Raw genomic sequence first — 27,301 nt, forward strand, 5'->3', positions numbered from 1 at the left:
GACACGCCCCTTCATTTGCCATGTTAGGCCCCCCCCCGAAATTAAGATCTAGTTGCGCCCCTGACGTCATCCCTTACAGTTTAGGCTGAACCAATCAGCCTTCATCTGCTTGATTCTCACCTCATCATTTTGCCTCAGCTTTGGCTGAAATATGTGCATCTTTTGTTGCCCTTCATCCTGGTCAAGCATCAAACAAAGCTTGCAAGGTTCAGACCAAACTTTGAGTAATGCTCCGCCGGATCCAGAAAGTAGCAGTTGTGTTCTTTTGTCAGCAAAAGTGAATGGTGCTTCCACAAGTAATTCAGCTAGATCTACCTTCAGACCTACTGTCTCCTCTGAAACGAAACGTCCCAAATATGATGCTCACACCACACAGTATTGACAATTCTCGCACTTCACTCTTAGTCTGCGCTTCTCCAATTTTCTTAATACGCCCGTATTCAGTTCATCATGACTTTCCCTATGTCTGCCTCTGGCCTGAAAGAACATTACTCCCACAATGGCCTCAGAGACCCTCTTCAGCCCAAATGACATTCTTACAAAAAAGAATGCACCCAATGGCATTTTGAAAGAGGTTAAAGGTCTTGATTCTTCCTGCAGAATGGCCTGGTGGTAACAGATGACACTTTCATGGTACTGAAAACGGTGTTTCTCACAAATTTGCCAACTCTCTAGCATTGAACTTTCATATAGTTGCATGCTGAACTATTCCCCATTGTCAAGCTGGGAATCCCCAGTAAATCTTAAGTAGCAGTAAACAGTGTTAAAATATCCATAGACCTCAACAGCAGTGTATGTTTGGTAGTACATCTACTTAATTTGAAGCAACCTGAATTTCAGCCAATGAGTTGGCAATGCCACATCTTCTACTACCCCCCAAAGGTCCCATAGCTCAGAGTTCTGCTGTTCGTCATGTGTGAGCCAGTCCTGAAGAAGAGCTGTGCTCTAATCTCTCAGTGACCTTATGCTGACATTTATTATGTTCTGCCCTAGGATAGAACCAGCCCTCCCTTCAGCTTTCAGAGTACTGCGAGTTGTTTTTAAGGAAAAATTCCTCTTTCTGGGTCAGGAAAGCCCTGCATATGCCATCTGTCGCCATGACTGAGAGAGAGACCAGAATTCTAGCCACATCCTGTTCTACCTGTGGAAAAAAGAAAATCTACATTGATAATCCAAATGAGCAATGTACTTATTGACTTTATCCAGTCATTTTTTAAGTTCAAAAGATTTTATTAGTCAAAAAGCAAGAAATCAAAGGGCAATAAACAGAATATTGAGGAAGAGTTAAAAGGGGGGAAGGGAAAACCAATATTAATCAAAGAAAAATAATAATACAGCAAGTTCAATAACATGAGAAAAACATGGGCAGTAAATACGGCAAAAACGATACAATGTATTCATATGCAATCAGGGAAAAAAAACATAATGTTCACATAACAAGTGATAAGGAAAATAAAAGGAAATGCAAAGGGTATTCAGGGTGGTTTAGAAACCTCTTGTTGAGATGGTTCTGGACAGGAGGAGCGTATAGCACAATTATCTAAATACAGTGTAACAGGAAGCCACAATTCTGCACGTTTTGCAGCCATGTGAAGGGGGAAAACAAAAGCTGTATCAAGCCGGTGATTATGACAGACATTATACCACCAGGCCCTAAAGGAAATGTTAGGAGACGCCTTCCAATTAATAGTGATCTGTTGAAACGCAACAGCTAGCAATAAGTCAACAATATGAACATCACAATCAAGATCATCCCAGCAAGGCGAGAGGCTTCCCAAGAAAACGTGAGTAGGGGAAAAAGTAATATGAGTATTGAAAATCACATTAATTTGAGCCCAAACCTGTATCCAAAAGTCATGTATGGGTTTGCAAAGAAAGAGCATGTGGAAAAGGGTGGCACTCGGAGAGGAACAGGACCAGCAAACGTCCGGGGAAGTTGGAAATCGCTTGTGCAGGACAGAGGGAGTGTACAGCAACCTATTATAAAGGAAAAATAAGGACTGTGTGAGGGACGCCGCTCTGGATGATTTACGAATCTTAATCCATAACTTATCCCACATGAGCACGGGCCAAGAAGTATCAAAGTCATGCTCCCATTGCTCCTCCACCTTCGATTTGGCTCTAATGGACTCATGGGCATGGAGGTGCTTGTATAGAGTAGAAGCCCTAGGAGTAGTGCGTAGAAGGGAATGAAGTCGTGTAATAGATGAGGAGGTGTCAAGAGGCGGTGTTTGCGCTTGCAAAAGCAGGTTATACGCAGCCAGTACTGCTGTTTTAAGCAAAAGATATTTAGGAGCAAAAGATGGGGGTAAGTCAAATGAAGAGCATAGTAGCGAGAAGGGCATAAAGGTGGAACGCAAGAATAGTTGCGATACCCAAATTAATCCTTTATGCCTCCACGGTTTCCAATAAAAGGGCTTGTTGTGAATTAGGAGATGGGTATTGTGCCAAATGGTAGAAGAGAGGAAGTCGGCAACAGTAGTGGGAGGGGCAGGTTTCGAGGAAAGGAGAAGCTTGGTAGTGAACTTATGAATGGGAGTGCAGATCGATGGAGGCTTCCGAGAGAAAGAGAGATATTCAGCAAAAGAAAAAGGGGAGAGGAAAAGGCGCTCAACCTTAACCCATAGGGGACAGGGAGAAGTGAGATCCTGCAGCCAGAAGGAAGCTTGACGCAGCAAAAAGGCTTTCTGGTAAGCAGGAAAGTCTGGAAAATTCACTCCACCCTCTGAAGCAGGACGAATCAGTCTAGCTAGGGACATCCTAGGTTGTTTATTGTTCCACAAAAAAGAGGATAAAACTGTGTTAATCTTCTTAAACAATTTGGAGGGAATAGACACAGGAATGTTGGAGACGGTGTAGAGGATTATAGGAGATAACATCATTTTAATAGTGTCAAGACGGCCCCACCATGATAAATAAAGAGGGTGCCATCTGGTCACTAAATCCGATACTTTTTGAATACACTTAGTGAGACAGAGAGAAATGGTGGTAGGAATGGAGGGAGTAATGTGTAAACCTAAATACTTAATATGGGAAGGACTCCAGGTGAAGTTGGAGGCGCTAAAGTCAGGTTTAAATGTAAATTTTGTGAGTGGCAGGATCTCGCATTTATCATTATTGAGTTTATAACCGGAGATAAAGGAGTAATTCCGCACTTCCTCCAAAAAAGCAGGGATGGAAACTGTAGGATTGGAGAGGAAGAGCAGAATGTCATCTGCATACGCAGCAAGTTTAATGTGACAATTCAAAGTCTGAAAACCATGAATATTGGGGTTTTGGCGGAGTTTAGACAAAAAGGGTTCTAACGCCAAGTTAAAGAGAAAAGGGGAAAGGGGACATCCCTGACGAACTCCTCTACCCAAATCAAAGAAGCAGGAAATCTGACCATTGGCACAAACCGCCGCACGTGGGCCAGAGTATAGGAGGGAAATTAAGGAAATAAATTTGGGGCCAAAGCCAAACCAGCCTAGAGTATGGAAGAGGTAGGACCATTCGACCCTATCAAACGCCTTCTCGGCATCCAGGGCGATCGCTGTGAGGGAGTGTTGTAGGCGGGAGGATTTGGACAGGACATTAAACAGCAATCTAGTATTATCAGTAATATAGCGGCCTTTCACAAAACCAGACTGTTCCTCGCCCAAAAGATCTGGAAGCAGAAGGTCAAGTCGAGCAGCTAACGCTTTTGCAAATATTTTGTAATCGATATTCACCAAAGATATGGGCCTGTAGTTTTTGCAGTACTTGGGGTCTTTCCCCTCTTTGGGAATTAGGCAGATGTGGGCATCGGAAAAGGACCCGAGGAGCTGCCAAGAGCAGTGAAAGAACGTAAGAGAGAATGGAGTCTTGGAATGAGGAACTTGGAAAAGTGAAGATAGAATTCCACAGAGAAACCGTCCGGCCCAGGAGCTTTATTCAATTTAAGATGTTTGAGTGCAGTAGTCAATTCTTTTTGAGTGATGTCAGATTCTAAATGAGTCAAGTCAAGAGGAAAGTGCTCAGGTTTCTGGATGTTGGAGAAAAAGTGCGTGAGATCATGAGGGGAGGGCCGAGTTTCAGAGGAATACAAATGCTTATAGAAAAGGGAAAACTCAGTAAGGATGTCAGCATCTGTATGTTTAAGAACAGCGTTGGTGTCATAAATGGAATCGATGTTCAGCCTATTATGCTTGATCTTTAGATAATTAGCAAGGATCTTCCCAGCTTTGTTACGTCCCCCATAAAATTTAGCACTGGATTTTAACAAATACAGTGAAGCATCCTCTGTGGATTTTTTATTAAACTTCAGTTTGGCAGCCACAAGAGCAGTTAGGCAGTCCTGTGAATGCGAAGTAAAATAGGCATGTTCTAATCTTTTAATGTCAGTGAGGAGTTTCTCAGTGAATTTACGGGCAATTTTACGCTTCCGCGCTACATAACTAATAATAAAGTCTCGTGCTGCAGCTTTAAAAGCGTCCCAGATGGTGTGTGCTGGAAGAGAAGGAGTATCATTAAGTATGAAAAACTCATCAGAAAATGAAGTAAAAGAGGCAGTAAACTTGGGATCTAATAGGAGAGAGTTGTTAAAGCGCCACCTCTTGGGACCAGCAAATTTAGGGAGTAAGTCTATACTGATCAGAACCGGGGCATGATCCAAGAGTAAAATTGGACCAATTTCAGCGGTATTGAGGGTCTGAGCAATGTGATGAGAAACAAAAATGTAGTCAATTCGGGACTGGGAACGGTGCAAGGGAGAATAGAAAGTGAACTCTTTTAACGTAGGGTTACAAAGACGCCATGCGTCAATGAGCTTATGTTGGGAAATGGTTTGGGTAAAGAATTTATGGGATTTATTAGGGACATAATGAGCGGTAGAATGCCTGTCCACGAAAGGATCTAAGGGGTGATTGCAATCGCCAGCAAGGATAAAGTTATCATCCATAAATCGGGTAATATGTTGGGAAAGTTCAGCCCAAAAGAGAGGCTCACCCCCAGTTGGAGCGTAAACATTAAAAAAAGAGACCGGGACACCTTTAAGAGAAATCTTGACATAAGCCCATCTGCCATTAGTATCCGATTCCTGGGAGATAAGCGTAAGAGGAAGCGACTTGCGACATAAGATTGCAACACCATTACGCTTACCATCACCATGTGAGTAAAACACCTCGCCCACCCAACCTCTTTTAAGGTTGAGGGATTCAGTGTCCGAGAGGTGAGTTTCCTGTAAAAAAGCCACATCAACCTTCCACTTGGCAAGGTGGGACAAAATACGTTGACGCTTAATTGGTGAATTAATACCCTTGACATTCCATGAGACTATATTCAAGGACATTGCATGTAAATGAAACAATGGTTATCAAACAGTTGAAACTGAAGAAGAGTACCCATGAAAAAAAATAATAGAAATGTAAAAAATGAAAGTTCAGCAGGAGTGAAGAAAAAGTAGAAAAAAAAGGAAGATTCAAGTGAAAAATGAGAGAAGGGAAGGAAAGAACGAAGAAAGAAGGGAAAAGAAAAGAAGACACTGGGATGCTAACGCTTTTGCAAATATTTTGTAATCGATATTCACCAAAGATATGGGCCTGTAGTTTTTGCAGTACTTGGGGTCTTTCCCCTCTTTGGGAATTAGGCAGATGTGGGCATCGGAAAAGGACCCAGAGGAGCTGCCAAGAGTAGTGAAAGAACGTAAGAGAGAATGGAGTCTTGGAATGAGGAACTTGGAAAAGTGAAGATAGAATTCCACAGAGAAACCGTCCGGCCCATGAGCTTTATTTAATTTAAGATGTTTGAGTGCAGTAGTCAATTCTTTTTGAGTGATGTCAGATTCTAAATGAGTCAAGTCAAGAGGAAAGTGCTCAGGTTTCTGGATGTTGGAGAAAAAGTGCGTGAGATCATGAGGGGAGGGCCGAGTTTCAGAGGAATACAAATGCTTATAGAAAAGGGAAAACTCAGTAGCATCTGTATGTTTAAGAACAGCGTTGGTGTCATAAATGGAATCGATGTTCAGCCTATTATGCTTGATCTTTAGATAATTAGCAAGGATCTTCCCAGCTTTGTTACGTCCCCCATAAAATTTAGCACTGGATTTTAACAAATACAGTGAAGCATCCTCTGTGGATTTTTTATTAAACTTCAGTTTGGCAGCCACAAGAGCAGTTAGGCAGTCCTGTGAATGCGAAGTAAAATAGGCATGTTCTAATCTTTTAATGTCAGTGAGGAGTTTCTCAGTGAATTTACGGGCAATTTTACGCTTCCGCGCTACATAACTAATAATAAAGTCTCGTGCTGCAGCTTTAAAAGCGTCCCAGATGGTGTGTGCTGGAAGAGAAGGAGTATCATTAAGTATGAAAAACTCATCAGAAAATGAAGTAAAAGAGGCAGTAAACTTGGGATCTAATAGGAGAGAGTTGTTAAAGCGCCACCTCTTGGGACCAGCAAATTTAGGGAGTAAGTCTATACTGATCAGAACCGGGGCATGATCCAAGAGTAAAATTGGACCAATTTCAGCGGTATTGAGGGTCTGAGCAATGTGATGAGAAACAAAAATGTAGTCAATTCGGGACTGGGAACGGTGCAAGGGAGAATAGAAAGTGAACTCTTTTAACGTAGGGTTACAAAGACGCCATGCGTCAATGAGCTTATGTTGGGAAATGGTTTGGGTAAAGAATTTATGGGATTTATTAGGGACATAATGAGCGGTAGAATGCCTGTCCACGAAAGGATCTAAGGGGTGATTGCAATCGCCAGCAAGGATAAAGTTATCATCCATAAATCGGGTAATATGTTGGGAAAGTTCAGCCCAAAAGAGAGGCTCACCCCCAGTTGGAGCGTAAACATTAAAAAAAGAGACCGGGACACCTTTAAGAGAAATCTTGACATAAGCCCATCTGCCATTAGTATCCGATTCCTGGGAGATAAGCGTAAGAGGAAGCGACTTGCGACATAAGATTGCAACACCATTACGCTTACCATCACCTTGTGAGTAAAACACCTCGCCCACCCAACCTCTTTTAAGTTTGAGGGATTCAGTGTCCGAGAGGTGAGTTTCCTGTAAAAAAGCCACATCAACCTTCCACTTGGCAAGGTGGGACAAAATACGTTGACGCTTAATTGGTGAATTAATACCCTTGACATTCCATGAGACTATATTCAAGGACATTGCATGTAAATGAAACAATGGTTATCAAACAGTTGAAACTGAAGAAGAGTACCCATGAAAAAAAATAATAGAAATGTAAAAAATGAAAGTTCAGCAGGAGTGAAGAAAAAGTAGAAAAAAAAGGAAGATTCAAGTGAAAAATGAGAGAAGGGAAGGAAAGAACGAAGAAAGAAGGGAAAAGAAAAGAAGACACTGGGATGAAGACAACAAAAATATATAATCGAGAAAGTATGATAAAAAGAGAAGTTGTACCCATGTAAAGAAGAAAAGGGAGAAGTGCAGAGGAGAGAAAACTGAACAAGGAGAGGAACAAAAAGAAGAACAAAAAGAAGAACAAAAAAGAGAAACAGAAGGGGAACATACCTAGACAAGTAAAAAAACGAGAAGGTATCGAGGGGGGATGAAGCCACACAGGTAAGGCAACACATCCAAGGTCAGCTGAGCAGGAAGCCAGGAAGACATCGTCAAACGAGGTAAGGTTCCTGCGGAGGCGGGAAGGAAGACACGGGATTAGAATACAAACATAAGTTGGGAAAGAAACAGGAGTAGCAAACAACAGCAGTACAATGTAACTACAGAAGAATAAATATTGAAAGAATTACAACATCGTAACTAGGAAAAACACAACTAAAGAGCGAGAGCTACATGAAAGAGCACAGACTACTGCTCAACCAGGGCAGGAGGAAGAAGGTCCAGATAAATCCATAGCTGCAGTCTTATGCGCGTTGATAAAGCTCTGCAGTCGAACTGGGTCTTCATACGTGGTTGTCTTGTTGTTGTATGTGACTTTGAAGAAACACGGGTGACAGAGGCCATATCGAGCACCCATGGAGCGAAGATCCTCTCTCATGCCTAGGAAGGCTTTTCGTCGATTAGCAGTCGCCTTTGCATAATCCTGAGCAAAGAACAAGGAGGAGCCAGACCACGTCAGTTTTGGAGAAGCTTTGGCAGCGGACAAGACCTTTAGAAGATCAGTGTACTCCAAGAAGTAGAGAATGACACCCCGTGGTCGTTGTGAAGAGGAGGCAGAAGTAGGTGGACGACCAAGGCGATGGGCGCGTTGAATGTTGAGAATCGTATCATCCGGCAGGCGAAGCAGTTTGGGAAGAAAGGATCTGAAGAAAGCAAGCGAGTCCGACCCCTCAAGGCCCTCCGCCAGACCGTAAATGCGGAGGTTGTTCCGCCTGTTCCTATTTTCCAACTCCTCCACCTGCTTTTGGAGCGTACACACCTGTGAATTGAGATGGGACACTTTGGAGCAAGTTTCCTGAAATGAAGCAACAGAATGTTCAACTGTAGAAACTCGTGTTTAAATTTGCGACCAGTTATCGGTGAGGACTTGAAGCTTGGCGTTGGTTTCCTCCATAAAGGGACGCAGGGAGCTGATTTCCTCCAGAAAAGGACGAAAGGATCGAATCTCCTCCAACAAAAGTTCCTATTGAAACAGTCGTAGACTGTTTGGGTGGTGAGGGAGGGTCTTTCTTCAATCTTTCGATACTAGTTTTCCCCGGAGGAGGCTGAGAAGATTCCATGGTCGTGTCCGAGCCAGATGGCGAGAGAGGGTCCTCCAATTTAGAGAAGGTAGAGAACACTTTAGAATTTTTCACAAAGGCAACCTTTGTCGTCGAGGAAGGTAGGCGCGCCAAAGACTTGAGCCTCCCCATATAGAGAGAAATTGGACTAGAATGTAACAGCCCTACAGGGTGTGCTAGCTTGCAATGAGGTGAGAAATGTCACAGAAAAATGCACCTGAGGCATAAGGAGGGTCTTGAAGTAGAAGGCCTCTATTTCCAAAAAGGGAAGTCACTCATAAAAAGAACCAAGCATATGGTGTAGATAGGCAACTAGCAGAGTGAACGTTGAATCTATAGCATTAAACGCACTAGAAAAGCTGCAGAAAGCACATTACCCCGAATCCAAGGGTTATACTATGCGCCAGGCTATTGGAACGTAAAAAGTCTCAACCATTGGGAGTGCACAAGATAAATGCGTACGATCCTGGCAAATGGCGAAATTGCATTTACCACAGCAGCAGCAGGGACACATGTAGTGGTAAGCGTGCACTGTAAATAATTGAAAAAGAACCAGGTGACATCTTAATGCTTGAAGGTATGACAACTGAGCAACATCCAGAGATAAGCAGGACGAATAATCAACTATGTGTTACAGCTGCCATGTGAAACCAAGAAGAAAAGAGCTGAATGGTAATGCAAATCCTTAATGTGCTGAAAGACCCAACATTCGTTTTTTTTCCCGTTTTTTAGATGCCAAAAAGTGCATTTAACATTGGCCTGCAGTAGCTGTGAGGAGAGAATTCAGTGAGCCTACAAAAGTCTGCAGCCGTATCCAGAAGAGTGACACCTCATTAGTCAGGCGTCATGTAATTGTGAGGAGAAGCCGGGGAATAGCGAGAGTATCAGACGCAGCATGCAGGCATAGCAAAGGGGCACATACCATTAATTCCAAATGCGAGGCTCAGGGCAGAGTTCATAGGCAGGCAGTGACCCAGCATGAAAGGGCGCACTGTGTCAAAGAAGCTCCGAGTGCTGACAGGAGATTCCGGTGACGGCCTCACATTAAAATGGCGGGTGCCTCATCCAAGATATCGGAGCTCCTGACGTCCGTGGAATTCTCCAGCTATGAGACTCGGCAGGCAGCTGAGAGCGTTTCAGGAATGTCCCACAAAGGTCCGGAGGCCAAACATAACCTCCCAGCAGGAAAGTGAGACGTGCAGGCGATGTGTCTCCCGAGGCTTCGTCAGAGCTTCACTCGGATGCCGCCATTACCGCTGGGCGTCAAGCCACGCCCCCCGACTTTATCCAGTCATGAGCCTTGACAATGAGATCTATGTAGAACTTTTTTTGAAAACCCTTGAAGACAGCGAGGGCACTTTGGCCCTCTGTGTATTGGAAAATAATGAATACCCTGCTTCTAAGGGTAATATGTCCTCTTCTGGGGATTATAACATGCTTCTCCAAGAACTTCCACGAATGCTGCACGAAAAAAGTAAAACATATAGATTTCCAAGAGCTGAACTTGTATGTGTGGAGGAAGTTGTAGATGCTTTTGAATACAACAGTAGCTTTTTCAGAAAAATTTCACAGATGATAGACACCAATCTGCGCAAAATCTGCCCAAGAATCCAGCTCTCTTAATTTCCTGATCGAATTCAAGTCTCCATTGGTGACTTTGTCATTGTCGACGGCCAAGAAAAATGTACAGTTGTCAACAAAATCTCCACATGGACATACCATCATCTATGACCAGATCCCAGCCATTGATGGTGACATTGACCTTGAGACCACTTTTGATGACCGGGCCTTCAGGATGACTACAGATTATCGAGTTCATCATTGATGGTGCCTAGAAAGTCCCCGCTACTGACGTCATCAGCGCCCACTTCAAGGCTGATACCTTTGATGACACTGTCAGTGACAGTTTTCTTCACACAAGACACTTTTTCACCTATTTAAGTGCCAGCAAGCCTTCCCTCGCAAATTCTGGATTTTGAATCGGTAGGTGAACTCAATGACCAGGATGTTTCAGAGACTGCTGCTAGTCCTAGGCCGTTAGCTGTCCGCTACGCCCCAGAATTTGAGGTTGACGCCATGGATGATAAGGACACTTATCAGGACTGTGACTACCAGTGACAGACTTTTGTAACTGATCATTCTCATCAACCCAAAACCCCTCGTCCTGGCTATGCAGACCTGAGATGTTGCAAGTACCTGTGGCATTTTAACGTTTCAATAGATCATGGATACCTTAGAAAGACTAATATCTCAGCAGCTTGCCGGACAGCCCATACCTACCCCACCCACGCCACCACCTCTGCTGCGACCTCCACTGCCACCCCCACCACCAGCACTTCCCTCTCCACCCCATCACCTCAGGTGGGCCACCTTCCAAATAAGTCACACCATACGACTGGGATATCGGAGCCGATTACTCTTCTGATTCTCTCTAGTCAGGTATGGAGACAGAGGATGAATTACTTAATGATAAAGCTGTCATGAAGTAGGATGGTTATGTCATACCTAGGCAAGGTGGCAAATCACCTGTCCAACTAGATTCACCTCCAGACGACGTAGCCCATTTCCATGTGCTAATGGAGAGAGCAATTAAAAACATCAATCTTCTAATAACCTCTTGGGAACAACAGTTCTTTCTGTATGACTTCAAGGAGCTACCACATAAATTGATGAGGTCCATACCTATACTAGAATTGTTTGGTCAGAAGGTGTAAAGTTGATGAAAACACCAGCCACAGAATTAGCAGTGGTAACTCATTTGGAGAAGAAGTACAGTGCTCCAGACACAGCCCTGGCCTGCCTCACTGGCCATCTAAAGCAAAACTCGGTCATGGTAACAGCCCCTTAGCACAGGTGAAAGAAAAAAATCACACCTTCCTCTCCATCCCCTGACGGGGGCAGAGTGAAATGATAACTTAGGCTGTAGAGTTGGCGGCTACATCAATCGAAGCTGTAAATGTCTTAGCAATTCTAGGTCATTATCATTGCCAGATGTGGCATGTCATCTCGCCACTAATTAGCCTCATACTGGAGTGTAAGAGGGACATGGATAGGGCTCTCATTAAAGAGGGAGCAACAACTTCAGTGAACATCATTGATGCAGCATTGGATGTTTCCAAATGATGTTTTTGCAATTGGCAGGAGCGGCTGTTTTAAGAAGGGCAGGTGGGCTGTGAACAACAGCCTTCCGCCTGGAAGCTCACACAAAAATTTTAGACTTGCCATTTGATGGAATCATCCGCTTTGGTAAGCAGGGTGATGATGCCTTGCAGAATATTGAAACAAAGACAGCAAAATCTCTCTGAACTCTCCAATATCCTCGTTCTGCTTACACACCTTTTTATGGCTCACAAACATCTTAGACCTATAGAAGAGCTTTCAATCAATATAGGGGTCAAGGCTGCCTTTGTTACCTCCCAAAATATTCCAGATATGACCAAGTTTATATGCTCAACATACACAATAGGCAAGATATGTGCAAAAAAGGAGTGCCACTCTCCCAGGACAACCAAAAACGAGCTTGACTTATCAAAGTTGCACCCCCTACCTCCCTATAGCTATGGATAGGCAGATAATTTCCCTTTTAGATTCCACATGTGAGTCCATAACAATGGTCTTTTGGATATAGCAGATTGTACACTCCGGTTACAGGGAAGAGTTTGTTCAGAAACCACCCATCTGCCCACTCAGAAAGAAATATCATCTTCATTTGAGGGAACTGCAACAGGAAACTCTGAAGTTCTAGTTGCTTCAAATTAGGTAGGTGTGCTACTAAACAAACACTATTGTTGAGTCCTATGGCCATTTTAACACTGTTTACGGCTATTTTTAGGTTAATAATGATTCCCAGCTTGACAACAGAAAATGATTTAAGCTTGTGAATATATGAAATATATCAACACTGGTGAACTGGAGTTACAGGTAAGTACCTAATTCATGTTGATATAAAACGCTATGGCTGGTGATCAATTCATACGTTTTTATTCAGGTTGTGGAGGTCTACACACTTTCTGATGCCTATATACCCCTCCCTCTTGGCAGCCAAACCCACTATGCTGTCTCAGTCTCTTCTATCACAACCACACGTTTCAACAGCTTCAATTCCTGCTTAAGAGGTTCCATTATCAGGTACGGAACACTTCTTGCTTTATGCACCACTGGCTGTGCCAATCCCTTTAATATAGTTTTTGGAAGACAATCTTAAAGTAACTCTATCTGGTCTTCAAGCACCTGAGGAAACTTATCAATATTGACACAATCCTCAACTCAACGAGATGCTAATATCACTTGTTCAGGCACATTCTCACATGTGAAAGCCAGTAACAAAAAAAGCCTAAAATAAGTAGCACAAAAAAATTATTAATAGGATAAACTAAAGGAACAGACTAACCAAATAACCACCTCCTCCGAACGTGCGGAGTAAAAAAACAATGATTGTTCAACAGCTTAAAATAATACTCCCTCTGAAATGCTAATAAGTTTTCACCCCTGGCTTGCTTTCCGCCAAAGTACACCAACAACCTCTGCATTGTCCACATGCCCACTTTGGTGTCCCATTGTGGCTGCGGCATATAGTCACTGTGGTAAATTCAATGCCTCTGAGGACATGCCACACTACCATTCCTAAAAGCGTTCCCTCAGATATCGTGTCATATAAGATGACCGCCAGAGCAATGATCAATCAATCAATCATCAGTTTGTATAGCGTGGCTACTCACCCATGAGGGTCTCAAGGCACTGAGGAAGGGAGGGTGGGGGCTGCTGATCCGCCTGGGTGTGGAGCAATAATGCTTAAGTGTAATTATATCACACATGTACTGAGTGCCTGTGTGGGATGCCATAAGTGTCCGATTACCAGGCAGTTCTCTCCTTTACACACATCGCGGATGGAGAGCATCCAATCCCGTCCATGCTCTTGAAACCAATCAAGGGACAGCTTTTTACCCAGGCACCTAACACTGAAGGCTTCCTTATACCTTGTTTCTTGTACACAACTCTTCCTTTCCTCCTCAGTCTCATAAACAGCGGTACAACTATCCTTCTGCTAGGAATATTAAGATCAGGATTTGGTGGTGCTCCGTAAAGCATACGCCCCCTGCACAGATCCATGATCCTCGTCACCACTTACAATGCACAATAATCCTGCCATGATCCGAGTGTAGGTTGAAAGCAACGTAGACCCAACCTTTCCTTCACCACCATTAAGAGTGATACTAATAGACAATATGCTCATATCCAACAGTGGCGGCTCCTCCGCTACGGCAGAGGAACGTCACCCCACTGCTGTTAAGCAGTGCAATGTAAAGGAAACAAAATGATAATAATTTTGAGTTGCTATCATTTTATGTTTCTGTACTGCTTTGCGGGTTGCTGCTCTGCTCTCGGCGCAGGGCTGGGGAGGAGTGGTTTGCCCACTCCTAAGTGCACATGACTGTTTGACCCGCCCCCTAGGGCCGCCTAAAACAGTCATGCACTCTTTCCCTGTTATACATGCAGGCTACATTACAACCTGTGTGGAGAACATGCCCAGGCCCTCATTCCCTGGCTCAGCATCGAACCAGGACGCTCAGACCAATCACAACGCCTGCATTGCAGCGTTGTAATTGGTCATGGGAGCCTGGGTGCTTACCAATCACAACGCTGCATTGCAGCATTGTGATTGATCAGGGGAGCCTGGCTGTGCTTCGTGTTCCTCGAGTCAAGAGGAGAGCAGGAGCAGAGACGCTGGACCCGGCAGCAAGGTAAGTGTTTATTTTTTTTATTACATTGTGCACAACACCCCCCTCCCCCCGCTTGCCCTTCCCCCTTCCTCCATGCGCCCACCCTACCATCCGCGAGCCATGCTGGACGCACCACTGATACCCAATGACCTCTGTGTAACAACAGTGCTTTCTGTGTGTCTTCAAGCAGCAGCCATGTAAAGCGATTAGGTCCATTATATAGATGGACAAAATACAGGCAACTGGCAAAAAATGCAGGCAGGTGAATACAACGTAAACCCAAACCTTCCTTCACCATTGTGAGTGGTATTAATATACAGACCTATACCATAAATGGAGAAGGGAAATAGGGAATAGAATGAGAGAGAAAATATGGCAGCCCAAGTGTTTCTACGAGTCCAAGATAGTGATGATCATTGAAGTAGGAAGCCTGGTGGGGAATTAGTGGCTGATAAGTACATTTAGGGTTTTGAACGGTACCACCTTTACTATTAAAACAACATGTATTCATGTTGAATAGAGGAAAAGTGAAACTGTGCTGTTTTTCCAGGAGCCACAAGATATTTATACGTTCCGCTACACCCAGCAAGGATGCTCTAATGACCACTGAAGAAGATTGCGGTCAATCCTTGCAATCGGGTAGATGACCAGTAGAAAGGAGGCTTCTTAACATGTAGAGGAGGAAACAAATGCAGCACCAAACAGCTACCCATTATTTGAATGGGGGCATAATGTAAGGAACTGAAAGGGACACAAAGAGAGGGGAAACAACATGAGGTAATACAAAGGCCAGGTGTACCCTAAAGTCACTGCAAATGCACCTCCTTGTACTTACAAACCCAAGACGACCCGGGAACAGCGTGAGAAAAGAATGTGGACTTAGGTTAGTGTTCTTGTGTTCCAGCATACACCAAACAGGCCAATCTCCATGTTCCCCTATGCTTTGACCATTAGGAGTTTAACCTGTACTTTCTTGCACTATCGGTTATGTGAGTGTAAACACAGAAAGATATCCGTGTGTCTTGGATAACAGCAAAGTGAAGTTAACCCCACACCAAAGACTTGACAGCTCCACAGCTTTGGTGCACTGCCTCGCAGGACGTTCTAAAAACAAGCTAAATGAATTCTATATGAAGTAACTACATTATTTCCTAAACAGAGGAGTAATGCAAACAGTAATACTCTGCTCTACTGAATGGCATTTCTGTGTTTTTGAGCTCCATCTCGTGTATCTGAGCAGACATGCTCTTCTCTGTCTGTGCCTTTGGCAGACAGAAAGCTGCAGCAAAACTCGATGAGAATAAATGACACGTAAAGAGGTGGGAAACCCATATCAGACCTAAGAGAAGTTGTCAAAGCCACAAGAAGGCAAATAAAAAATGTTGAATCAAAAAGCCTACATAGAAACGTAATATATGCATCCTTTGTGTTTGTACAGTTCAGCACCTACATCATGGGAAGGATGGAGAAATTCTTCAAAGACCCGCTTGTGTTCAACCCAGAGAGGTTTCATCGGGATGCTCCCAAGTGAGCGAAACTCTGCTAAGTAAATGTCACATAAGCCTAGATTTCATTGGTGTTTTGGCTACCACATTCGAGTTGTTTAGCACTTATGCTCTCAAGGGAAAAGATCTATTCCAGATCTCTCAGTTCCATATTGCTCCTTCTACTACCATGACGTCAGCAAGTTGTTTTGAGGTGTTGGAATCATGAGTTCCCTAAGAGAGATATTCATGAACTTGACCTAAGTAATAATTTGGGAAAAATGTATTTTGGTTTCTGAGATGTTTATGTATTTGAGAATTATGAAGATGGGATGCATAAATTTTCACCTCTCGATTGATGCAAAAGTGATGAAGAACTGCCTTTTTAGGATAACAGTGGTTTTCTTTCAACCAACTGGCAACAAATGCAGGCACTGATCTTTTACAGTAGCTTGAACTCCAGTAGATATCCTTTCACATCAAGGTCAGATTTAAATGTTAAGAACCATCTGATGGTTTTTCAGTGGCCAATACGGAGGGTTTTGAAAGTCTCAGTCGAGTTGACCCTGGGTGTCTGTGCTTAACTCACAAACTCATAAAATGTCAGCCCAGTTTTTGTCCCTTTTCTGGTGCTTTCAGCAGAAAATTGGCAAACTAATTTAGCATACACGTCTCCCCATCTCAGTTGGGTTAATACAAAAATTGAGAAATTGCTGATGATTCAGAATCATGCTGCAAGAACACCTAATCAGTAGATAAAATATATCATCATCCCCAGTCTGAAAGGCCTCTGGTGGCCCCAGTGGATCAGAGAGCCAAATTCAGACCCTATGGTTCACATTAGGGGCACTGTCCTGGAGCATCTTCAGGTACTGGGTCTTAGCAGCTGTCCAGTGTGCCACAATACACGGGGGCAGCAAAGTAGTACACTTTTGAATAGCAAGTTCCCCCACTTTGCCTCAGACTTAAAATACTGCTACAGGAAAACTTCCCAATGCCAAGACTAATTTGCTCTCATCTGGAGGGATGCAACCTTCTGCTTGAAAGTCTGAATTCTGGTTCTTAGCTTTGCCTAGATTTGTGCAGCGGAGAGGTGAGCTAGCTCCTGCTGGCCTCTGATATATATGGCGGAGATCCTGAGTTAGAGTGCATAAAGCCTGGCCATTCATCGCACAACCTCAGGAATGTGATGAGGAGGCAGTGGACAAAGGATGCTTGTGTGGTCAGGAGACATGCGCATGGGAGATGGGAGCTTGGGCGGCTGGTGCTAGATTTGTGCTCGGGCAGTACGCAGTGGGGCATTAACCTGCACAACTGGTCTGCGTTTCTGCGGCCTCTTCTGACTGTCGGGACTCTCCACCGCTCTGCGGTGAGGTTGTGTTGGGGAAAGCCCTGAAACACAGCAGCATGAAGAGTAGGTGCCACTATAATGGCACTACTTGCTCCCTATAATTTATTACAAGTGAGTAGTGCTATACGCTTTCTGTTGTAGGTTTCTTCTTGCTTCAGAACCTACCTGGCATACGCTAATGAAATAAAGTGGAATAGGAGGAGATATTAGTTTTGCATTTACTTTACATAAGTAGTTGATATGGGCAGTAAATGAGAGGAACCTCTCGTTGGTATGAGTTCTTCAATTTACAGCAAATTTAAGGTACACTTTTCAGGAACACTAAATTCGCACACAAACGTCACTCGTAGGTTTAAAAAGTAATTATTTACTCATAGTGCTATCAACAAAGTGCAGAAAGCCTGGATGTGCGGCAGACCTTTTCATCTTCATTATGGCTGCTTCCATCCTCAGGTATGGTAGAGCAGACTTACTGGCCTTACGTGAACAATTTACTATTTGTCCACTTCCGTCTGTAGCACCGCTAAGGGGCCCTTATCGGTGCACCTGTTGCTGTTGGCGCCTGCCTCCCCCTTCTCGCGTCCGCTCCTTGCAAATTTCATCCCGGCAGATTAACGTGTCGGGGGTGAATACTGCCAGTATATATAGCCTAAATGTCAGATCTCTGGTCAAACACCAGGCGGAGATCTTTGATATTGTCACCAATGACTCCCCTGATGTGTTTTTTATGACCGAGACATGGCTACAAGATGCTGACACTGCGATTTTAAACCTTGCCTTCCCCCCTGACTACACCGTGGCAACTCTCAACCGCGGTTCGAGAGGTGGTGGAATTGCAATGGCGGTGAAACGCCGCTTTCCTTGTGAATGGAAAGAACTAAAACTTCCAGGTTGCGAATGTGCTCGCTATAGAATCTCTCTGTCCCATTGCTATAGCTTTTCAGGTCTTCTAATATATCGGCCTCCGGGCTGCGATGCTGCCTTTAGGGCCGCTCTCCCGGACGTCATTAGCATAGAAGCTCTTGGTTGTGCGAATTTCAATGTGGTAGGTGACCTCAACCTGCACTTTGACTGCCCATCCCAATCCTCCATTAAGAGCTGCCTAGCAGATCTAGAACTGCAAACACAACAATGATGGACAGAATGTGGATCAATGTCACACATTCACCCCAGTCCAAAGATCTGGGCCCAAATCCATCGTTTTTCCACTCCACACCACCCTGGGTTAGACAATGGCGATATGCAAATCAGCGCTGACCCTGTGCCCCATGGGAACAGTCCAGTCCGAACTACAAAAGCCATGTCCTTCCCAGAACGGAAACAAGCATCCGAGGACCGGCCCGGTTTCGAGGTAACACCTCTCTTCAGCCCGGCTAGCTTGATTCCAGTGGTGTGGAGTGCCTGGGACTCACGTCTGAGCATCCCCAGTACACTTAGAGCGGTAACTGCAAACACAACAATGATGGACAGAATGTGGATTAATGTCACACATTCACCCCAGTCCAAAGATCTGGGCCCAAATCCATCGTTTTTCCACTCCACACCACCCTGGGTTAGACAATGGCGATATGCAAATCAGCGCTGACCCTGTGCCCCATGGGAACAGTCTAGTCCGAACTACAAAAGCCATGTCCTTCCCAGAACGGAAACAAGCATCCGCTGACCGGCCCGGTTTCGAGGTAACACCTCTCTTCAGCCCGGCTAGCTTGATTCCAGTGGTGTGGAGTGCCTGGGACTCACGTCTGAGCATCCCCAGTACACTTAGAGCGGTAACTGCAAACACAACAATGATGGACAGAATGTGGATCAATGTCACACATTCACCCCAGTCCAAAGATCTGGGCCCAAATCCATCGTTTTTCCACTCCACACCACCCTGGGTTAGACAATGGCGATATGCAAATCAGCGCTGACCCTGTGCCCCATGGGAACAGTCCAGTCCGAACTACAAAAGCCATGTCCTTCCCAGAACGGAAACAAGCATCCGAGGACCGGCCCGGTTTCGAGGTAACACCTCTCTTCAGCCCGGCTAGCTTGATTCCAGTGGTGTGGAGTGCCTGGGACTCACGTCTGAGCATCCCCAGTACACTGAGAGCGGTAACTGCAAACACAACAATGATGGACAGAATGTGGATCAATGTCACACATTCACCCCAGTCCAAAGATCTGGGCCCAAATCCATCGTTTTTCCACTCCACACCACCCTGGGTTAGACAATGGCGATATGCAAATCAGCGCTGACCCTGTGCCCCATGGGAACAGTCCAGTCCGAACTACAAAAGCCATGTCCTTCCCAGAACGGAAACAAGCATCCGAGGACCGGCCCGGTTTCGAGGTAACACCTCTCTTCAGCCCGGCTAGCTTGATTCCAGTGGTGTAGAGTGCCTGGGACTCACGTCTGAGCATCCCCAGTACACTTAGAGCGGTAACTGCAAACACAACAATGATGGACAGAATGTGGATCAATGTCACACATTCACCGCAGTCCAAAGATCTGGGCCCAAATCCATCGTTTTTCCACTCCACACCACCCTGGGTTAGACAATGGCGATATGCAAATCAGCGCTGACCCTGTGCCCCATGGGAACAGTCCAGTCCAAACTACAAAAGCCATGTCCTTCCCAGAACGGAAACAAGCATCCGAGGACCGGCCCGGTTTCGAGGTAACACCTCTCTTCAGCCCGGCTAGCTTGATTCCAGTGGTGTGGAGTGCCTGGGACTCACGTCTGAGCATCCCCAGTACACTTAGAGCGGTAACTGCAAACACAACAATGATGGACAGAATGTGGATCAATGTCACACATTCACCCCAGTCCAAAGATCTGGGCCCAAATCCATCGTTTTTCCACTCCACACCACCCTGGGTTAGACAATGGCGATATGCAAATCAGCGCTGACCCTGTGCCCCATGGGAACAGTCCAGTCCGAACTACAAAAGCCATGTCCTTCCCAGAACGGAAACAAGCATCCGAGGACCGGCCCGGTTTCGAGGTAACACCTCTCTTCAGCCCGGCTAGCTTGATTCCAGTGGTGTGGAGTGCCTGGGACTCACGTCTGAGCATCCCCAGTACACTTAGAGCGGTAACTGCAAACACAACAATGATGGACAGAATGTGGATCAATGTCACACATTCACCCCAGTCCAAAGATCTGGGCCCAAATCCATCGTTTTTCCACTCCACACCACCCTGGGTTAGACAATGGCGATATGCAAATCAGCGCTGACCCTGTGCCCCATGGGAACAGTCCAGTCCGAACTACAAAAGCCATGTCCTTCCCAGAACGGAAACAAGCATCCGAGGACCGGCCCGGTTTCGAGGTAACACCTCTCTTCAGCCCGGCTAGCTTGATTCCAGTGGTGTGGAGTGCCTGGGACTCACGTCTGAGCATCCCCAGTACACTTAGAGCGGTAACTGCAAACACAACAATGATGGACAGAATGTGGATCAATGTCACACATTCACCCCAGTCCAAAGATCTGGGCCCAAATCCATCGTTTTTCCACTCCACACCACCCTGGGTTAGACAATGGCGATATGCAAATCAGCGCTGACCCTGTGCCCCATGGGAACAGTCCAGTCCGAACTACAAAAGCCATGTCCTTCCCAGAACGGAAACGAGCATCCGAGGACCGGACCGGTTTCGAGGTAACACCTCTCTTCAGCCCGGCTAGCTTGATTCCAGTGGTGTGGAGTGCCTGGGACTCACGTCTGAGCATCCCCAGTACACTTAGAGCGGTAACTGCAAACACAACAATGATGGACAGAATGTGGATCAATGTCACACATTCACCCCAGTCCAAAGATCTGGGCCCAAATCCATCGTTTTTCCACTCCACCCCACCCTGGGTTAGACAATGGCGATATGCAAATCAGCGCTGACCCTGTGCCCCATGGGAACAGTCCAGTCCGAACTACAAAAGCCATGTCCTTCCCAGAACGGAAACAAGCATCCGAGGACCGGCCCGGTTTCGAGGTAACACCTCTCTTCAGCCCGGCTAGCTTGATTCCAGTGGTGTGGAGTGCCTGGGACTCACGTCTGAGCATCCCCAGTACACTTAGAGCGGTAACTGCAAACACAACAATGATGGACAGAATGTGGATCAATGTCACACATTCACCCCAGTCCAAAGATCTGGGCCCAAATCCATCGTTTTTCCACTCCACACCACCCTGGGTTAGACAATGGCGATATGCAAATCAGCGCTGACCCTGTGCCCCATGGGAACAGTCCAGTCCGAACTACAAAAGCCATGTCCTTCCCAGAACGGAAACAAGCATCCGAGGACCGGCCCGGTTTCGAGGTAACACCTCTCTTCAGCCCGGCTAGCTTGATTCCAGTGGTGTGGAGTGCCTGGGACTCACGTCTGAGCATCCCCAGTACACTTAGAGCGGTAACTGCAAACACAACAATGATGGACAGAATGTGGATCAATGTCACACATTCACCCCAGTCCAAAGATCTGGGCCCAAATCCATCGTTTTTCCACTCCACACCACCCTGGGTTAGACAATGGCGATATGCAAATCAGCGCTGACCCTGTGCCCCATGGGAACAGTCCAGTCCGAACTACAAAAGCCATGTCCTTCCCAGAACGGAAACAAGCATCCGAGGACCGGCCCGGTTTCGAGGTAACACCTCTCTTCAGCCCGGCTAGCTTGATTCCAGTGGTGTGGAGTGCCTGGGACTCACGTCTGAGCATCCCCAGTACACTTAGAGCGGTAACTGCAAACACAACAATGATGGACAGAATGTGGATCAATGTCACACATTCACCCCAGTCCAAAGATCTGGGCCCAAATCCATCGTTTTACCACTCCACACCACCCTGGGTTAGACAATGGCGATATGCAAATCAGCGCTGACCCTGTGCCCCATGGGAACAGTCCAGTCCGAACTACAAAAGCCATGTCCTTCCCAGAACGGAAACAAGCATCCGAGGACCGGCCCGGTTTCGAGGTAACACCTCTCTTCAGCCCGGCTAGCTTGATTCCAGTGGTGTGGAGTGCCTGGGACTCACGTCTGAGCATCCCCAGTACACTTAGAGCGGTAACTGCAAACACAACAATGATGGACAGAATGTGGATCAATGTCACACATTCACCCCAGTCCAAAGATCTGGGCCCAAATCCATCGTTTTTCCACTCCACACCACCCTGGGTTAGACAATGGCGATATGCAAATCAGCGCTGACCCTGTGCCCCATGGGAACAGTCCAGTCCGAACTACAAAAGCCATGTCCTTCCCAGAACGGAAACAAGCATCCGAGGACCGGCCCGGTTTCGAGGTAACACCTCTCTTCAGCCCGGCTAGCTTGATTCCAGTGGTGTGGAGTGCCTGGGACTCACGTCTGAGCATCCCCAGTACACTTAGAGCGGTATGTGTGACATTGATCCACATTCTGTCCATCACTGTTGTGTTTGCAATTACCGCTCTAAGTGTACTGGGGATGCTCAGACGTGAGTCCCAGGCACTCCACACCACTGGAGTCAAGCTAGCCGGGCTGATGAGAGGTGTTACCTCGAAACCGGGCCGGTCCTCGGATGCTTGTTTCCGTTCTGGGAAGGACATGGCTTTTGTAGTTCGGACTGGACTGTTCCCATGGGGCACAGGATCAGCGCTGATTTGCATATCGCCATTTTCTGACCCAGGGTGGTGTGGAGTGGAAAAACGATGGATTTGGGCCCAGATCTTTTGACTGGGGTGAATGTGTGACATTGATCCACATTCTGTCCATCACTGTTGTGTTTGCAATTACCGCTCTAAGTGTACTGGGGATGCTCAGACGTGAGTCCCAGGCACTCCACACCACTGGAGTCAAGCTAGCCGGGCTGATGAGAGGTGTTACCTCGAAACCGGGCCGGTCCTCGGATGCTTGTTTCCGTTCTGGGAAGGACATGGCTTTTGTAGTTCGGACTGGACTGTTCCCATGGGGCACAGGATCAGCGCTGATTTGCATATTGCCATTGTCTGACCCAGGGTGGTGTGGAGTGGAAAAACGATGGATTTGGGCCCAGATCTTTTGACTGGGGTGAATGTGTGACATTGATCCACATTCTGTCCAACACTGTTGTGTTTGCAATTACCGCTCTAAGTGTACTGGGGATGCTCAGACGTGAGTCCCAGGCACTCCACACCACTGGAGTCAAGCTAGCCGGGCTGATGAGAGGTGTTACCTCGAAACCGGGCCGGTCCTCGGATGCTTGTTTCCGTTCTGGGAAGGACATGGCTTTTGTAGTTCGGACTGGACTGTTCCCATGGGGCACAGGATCAGCGCTGATTTGCATATCGCCATTGTCTGACCCAGGGTGGTGTGGAGTGGAAAAACGATGGATTTGGGCCCAGATCTTTTGACTGGGGTGAATGTGTGACATTGATCCACATTCTGTCCATCACTGTTGTGTTTGCAATAGCAGATCTAGAAGCCTTGCAGCTCCTACAGAGAGTGCTGTCCCCCACCCACTCTGGCGGGCACATACTGGACCCGTTCTTCACCTCCTTAGAGGACATTACTTTATGCCAACCTGTCCAGTTGTCATGGACAGACCATATGCTGGTGAAGGCAGTTATCCCTGTGGTAGATTCTCTTTTTGTGGCACAGAATAAAACCTCTCTCTCCCGCCAGTGGAGTAAATTAAAACTTGAAGACTTCTACCTTTTATTAGGAAAAACACCCCTACCTCTTCTCTCCGATGCTGATTGTGGGTATGATTCATTCTGTACTTGGATTGGCACGGCCTTGGACTCTCTTATTCCCCTTGTACGTTCCAAGTGCCGGACCAAGGCCCATAGCCCGTGGTATGATGAGACCTTGTCGTCTCTCAAGAGAGAGTGTAGGCAAGCAGAAAGGCGATGGAGGAAAGCCTATGACCCCGCGCTCAAAACCTGCTACCTTACTCTATCCAAGGCATATCACAGAGCGGTTTGTCGAACACGTGCCGCATTTTATGCGCAGGAGTTCCGGAACAGCCTTAATCCCTCCAAACTAATCTTCAAGGTCCTAAAGGACCTTACAACTAAGAGGGCCTCCGCGGCAGAAATCTGCACTGATTCTCACTGCGAGAGTCTGGCCTTGTTCTTTGTTCAAAAGGTGCAACTAATCTACCACACCTTCCCAACTATTGTGCACCGCTCGGATTCATCTGATTGTCCTAAGATCAATGATAGGATTCTGGATTTTTTGGCCCCCCTATCTGAGGAGGGTTTTGATTTATTGAGCCAAAAAATTAAATCTGGCTCCCCTGCAGACCCCCTCAAACCGGCCCTATTTAAAAACATGCAGGCCACATGTCGCGCACCCTTGCTTGCCCTTATTAATTTGTCACTGGGTTCAGGGATTGTACCCACCAAGTGGAAGCAAGCGGTAGTTACCCCCATCCTAAAAAAGCCTACCCTAGATCCTATAAAACCTGAGAACTATCGCCCCATCTCTCTGCTGCCGTGGGCTGCTAAAGTCACTGAAGCCCACGTGAATGGGATCCTGGCCGACCATCTTGCCAAAGCTAACATCTTGGATCCCACGCAAAATGGCTTTCGTACAGGCCACAGCACGGAGACTGCCTTGTTATACATGGTTGAACATCTGCGCTCCGTGCTGGACACCGGACAAACAGCGGCACTCCTGTTGTTAGATCTGAGTGCCGCTTTTGATACGGTGTCCCACGAAATCCTGTTGCGGCGGTTAGAGGAAGCTGGGGTTAGGGGGCTGGCACTAGGCTGGTTCCGCTCCTTCCTTTCCAATAGATCTTTTCAGGTTGCGATACCACCCGGTAAATCCACCTCTCACCCACTCACCTTGGGGGTCCCACAGGGATCATCTCTGAGCCCCACTCTCTTCAATCTTTATGTGAGGCCGCTGGCTGCGGTAGTCAAACGCTGGGGCATGACAATGGTGTCCTATGCGGATGATACGCAGCTGGCGGTCACACTAAGTGGGGACTCAGCCATGGATGCCCTCAACTTCTGTGAGGGGCTACGTTCGGTGGCCAATTGGATGAACCAGAATTGTCTCCAATTGAACACAAAGAAGACAGAGGTGATGGTGTTTGGGAAGCAACCTGGATGCTGGAATGACAACTGGTGGCCCCCGAGTTAGGAATGATCCCCTCTCCTGCTATGGAGTTAAAAAACCTCGGGGTCTGGCTGGACCCTTCACTTAGCTTCACTTGCCAGACTAAGAGGGTGGCTGCCTCTTGTTTTGGCATTATTAGGGGCATCAGGCCGGTGCTTAAATTCTTCGATGCCCCCACTAGACAGCTTGTGGTCCAGGCCTCGGTACTATCCAGGATAGATTATGCCAGTGCTCTGCTAGCAGGCACGAACAAGGCTGAACTTCTGCGGCTACAACGAGTGCAGAATGCCGCCGCAAGAGCGATATTTGGGTTGCCCAAACGTTGCTCAGTGTCCAGAGCATTGCAAACACTCCATTGGTTGCCTGTTGCTCGGCGGATTGAGTTTAAGGTGCTTTGCCTGGCCTTTAAAATTTTGAAAGGCATGGCTCCACCTATTCTCATGAACCTTCTGACCCCATATGTCCCCTCTCGCTCTTTGAGATCGATGGGCCAGAATTTGGCTGTTGTTCCTCGCTTTTTGCTGAGCAGGATTGGAGGCCGCTCCTTCCGAGTAGTAGCCGCTAAGCTTTGGAACGCTCTCCCTAATGATATCCGTGCTTTGGAAGATTTAACCAGGTTCAGACGTGTCATCAAAACTTTTCTTTTTAATAAAATTAACTGACTCTGCTGCATTTTGTGATGTTGTGTTTACCTTTCTTGGCGCCAGGACGCCCCTTTGCTGGGGCAGCTGTGCGCGGTATAAAAACCATTAACATAACATAACATAACATGTACATTTATTTGTTTTTATCAGTAATGAGATTCTTTTTATATATCATGTTGCATTTTTTCACAGGCCTGACTACTGTTACTTTCCATTCATCTTGGGTCCCCGCTCTTGCCTCGGACAGGTGTTTTCACAGGTATGAGCTAACTGAACTGCACACAATGTCTGTCTTCTCCATCTCATTCCTGAACCTCTAACTGACCCACTGGCTCTACATTTCTGGTCTGGCATGCTGTCTTCAACCAATCCCTGCTGGCGCTTATAGTTTGTGGGGTTTGCTTGGCAGAAGTGGAAGAGCTCTATGTGGTGTTGCACGCACTTGGCAGACAGCTACATATGGTCAACATCTGCGTACTGCCCATTACTATCTATGGTGCCTCCTCTTATTCATTGTACATCACTAGACATTTAACCAACCCTTACTCCCTGTACATCACTACCAGTCCACCAAGCATCATTATGATTGGAGCCTTCCCATAGCCATCATTCAGCATTACTACTTATGGGCCCAGTAGCTATATATTGAATACTTCTCCCCATGGGGATATTACCCTTATATACAACTACCTATCAGGCCACTCCTCCAAAGGGGCAGTGCTGTATACATTGAACATGACAACTCATGGTCCTGGCTCCTATATTCTGCATATGATAACCCAATGAGGAAGAGTTATTTACATCTGTTAAAGTTGATCGCGACCTGTCACTGACATGATGCAATTGCAAATGGTGCATGAGCATCCACATTTTGCTGAGTCTTCCAAATATGTCTGCGGTATACAGAAGTTTGCTAGGGCCGAGGCAGGGTCAGTCTAACAATATTTCCCCAAGAGGCTCTTTCCTGGCTTTGCCAGATCTACCTCCATTTGCACTACTTGGCCCATCAGAAGCGCCAATCAATTTTGAAATCAATTCTCCTTTGGTCCAGCTGAGTTCACCCAGCCCTGGTCTTCCACCTCGTCTAGTTCATGCCATCTTCTTTTCCAACCCTCTGTCATGATACAGTAGTTTGAAAATAGTCCTTTTGGTTGTTAGAAGATACAGAAGACCTATCTATGCTACATACAGGGTCAGCAATGTGCATACAATATGAGAATGGTTGATCAGCGGGTTTAGAGCATGCCACAGCGAGCTGCATGTAACCTTTTGGTCGCAAGCAGTGCTGGAAGATTTGCATCGCTTCGTCGCTGGTAGCCATTGTTAGCGATGAAACAGAGCCCCTTTGTCACCCACACATTGGC

The 27,301-nt window shown here is 46.2% G+C and overlaps 1 protein-coding gene across 1 annotated transcript in view; it reads left to right on the top strand.

Moving 5' to 3' along the window:
- Positions 1 to 27,301, top strand: part of LOC144781276 (cholesterol 24-hydroxylase-like) — a 219,624-nt gene that overhangs the window by 181,546 nt on the left and 10,777 nt on the right. Inside the window, exons 13-14 of the mRNA XM_078660025.1 lie at positions 15,826 to 15,914; positions 26,130 to 26,196. Of these exons, the coding sequence (XP_078516151.1) occupies positions 15,826 to 15,914; positions 26,130 to 26,196 (156 nt within the window). The remainder of the gene's footprint in view (positions 1 to 15,825; positions 15,915 to 26,129; positions 26,197 to 27,301) is intronic.

This window comes from Lissotriton helveticus, chromosome 9, assembly GCF_964261635.1.
Source record: "Lissotriton helveticus chromosome 9, aLisHel1.1, whole genome shotgun sequence".
NCBI classification, from domain to species: Eukaryota; Metazoa; Chordata; class Amphibia; order Caudata; family Salamandridae; genus Lissotriton; species Lissotriton helveticus.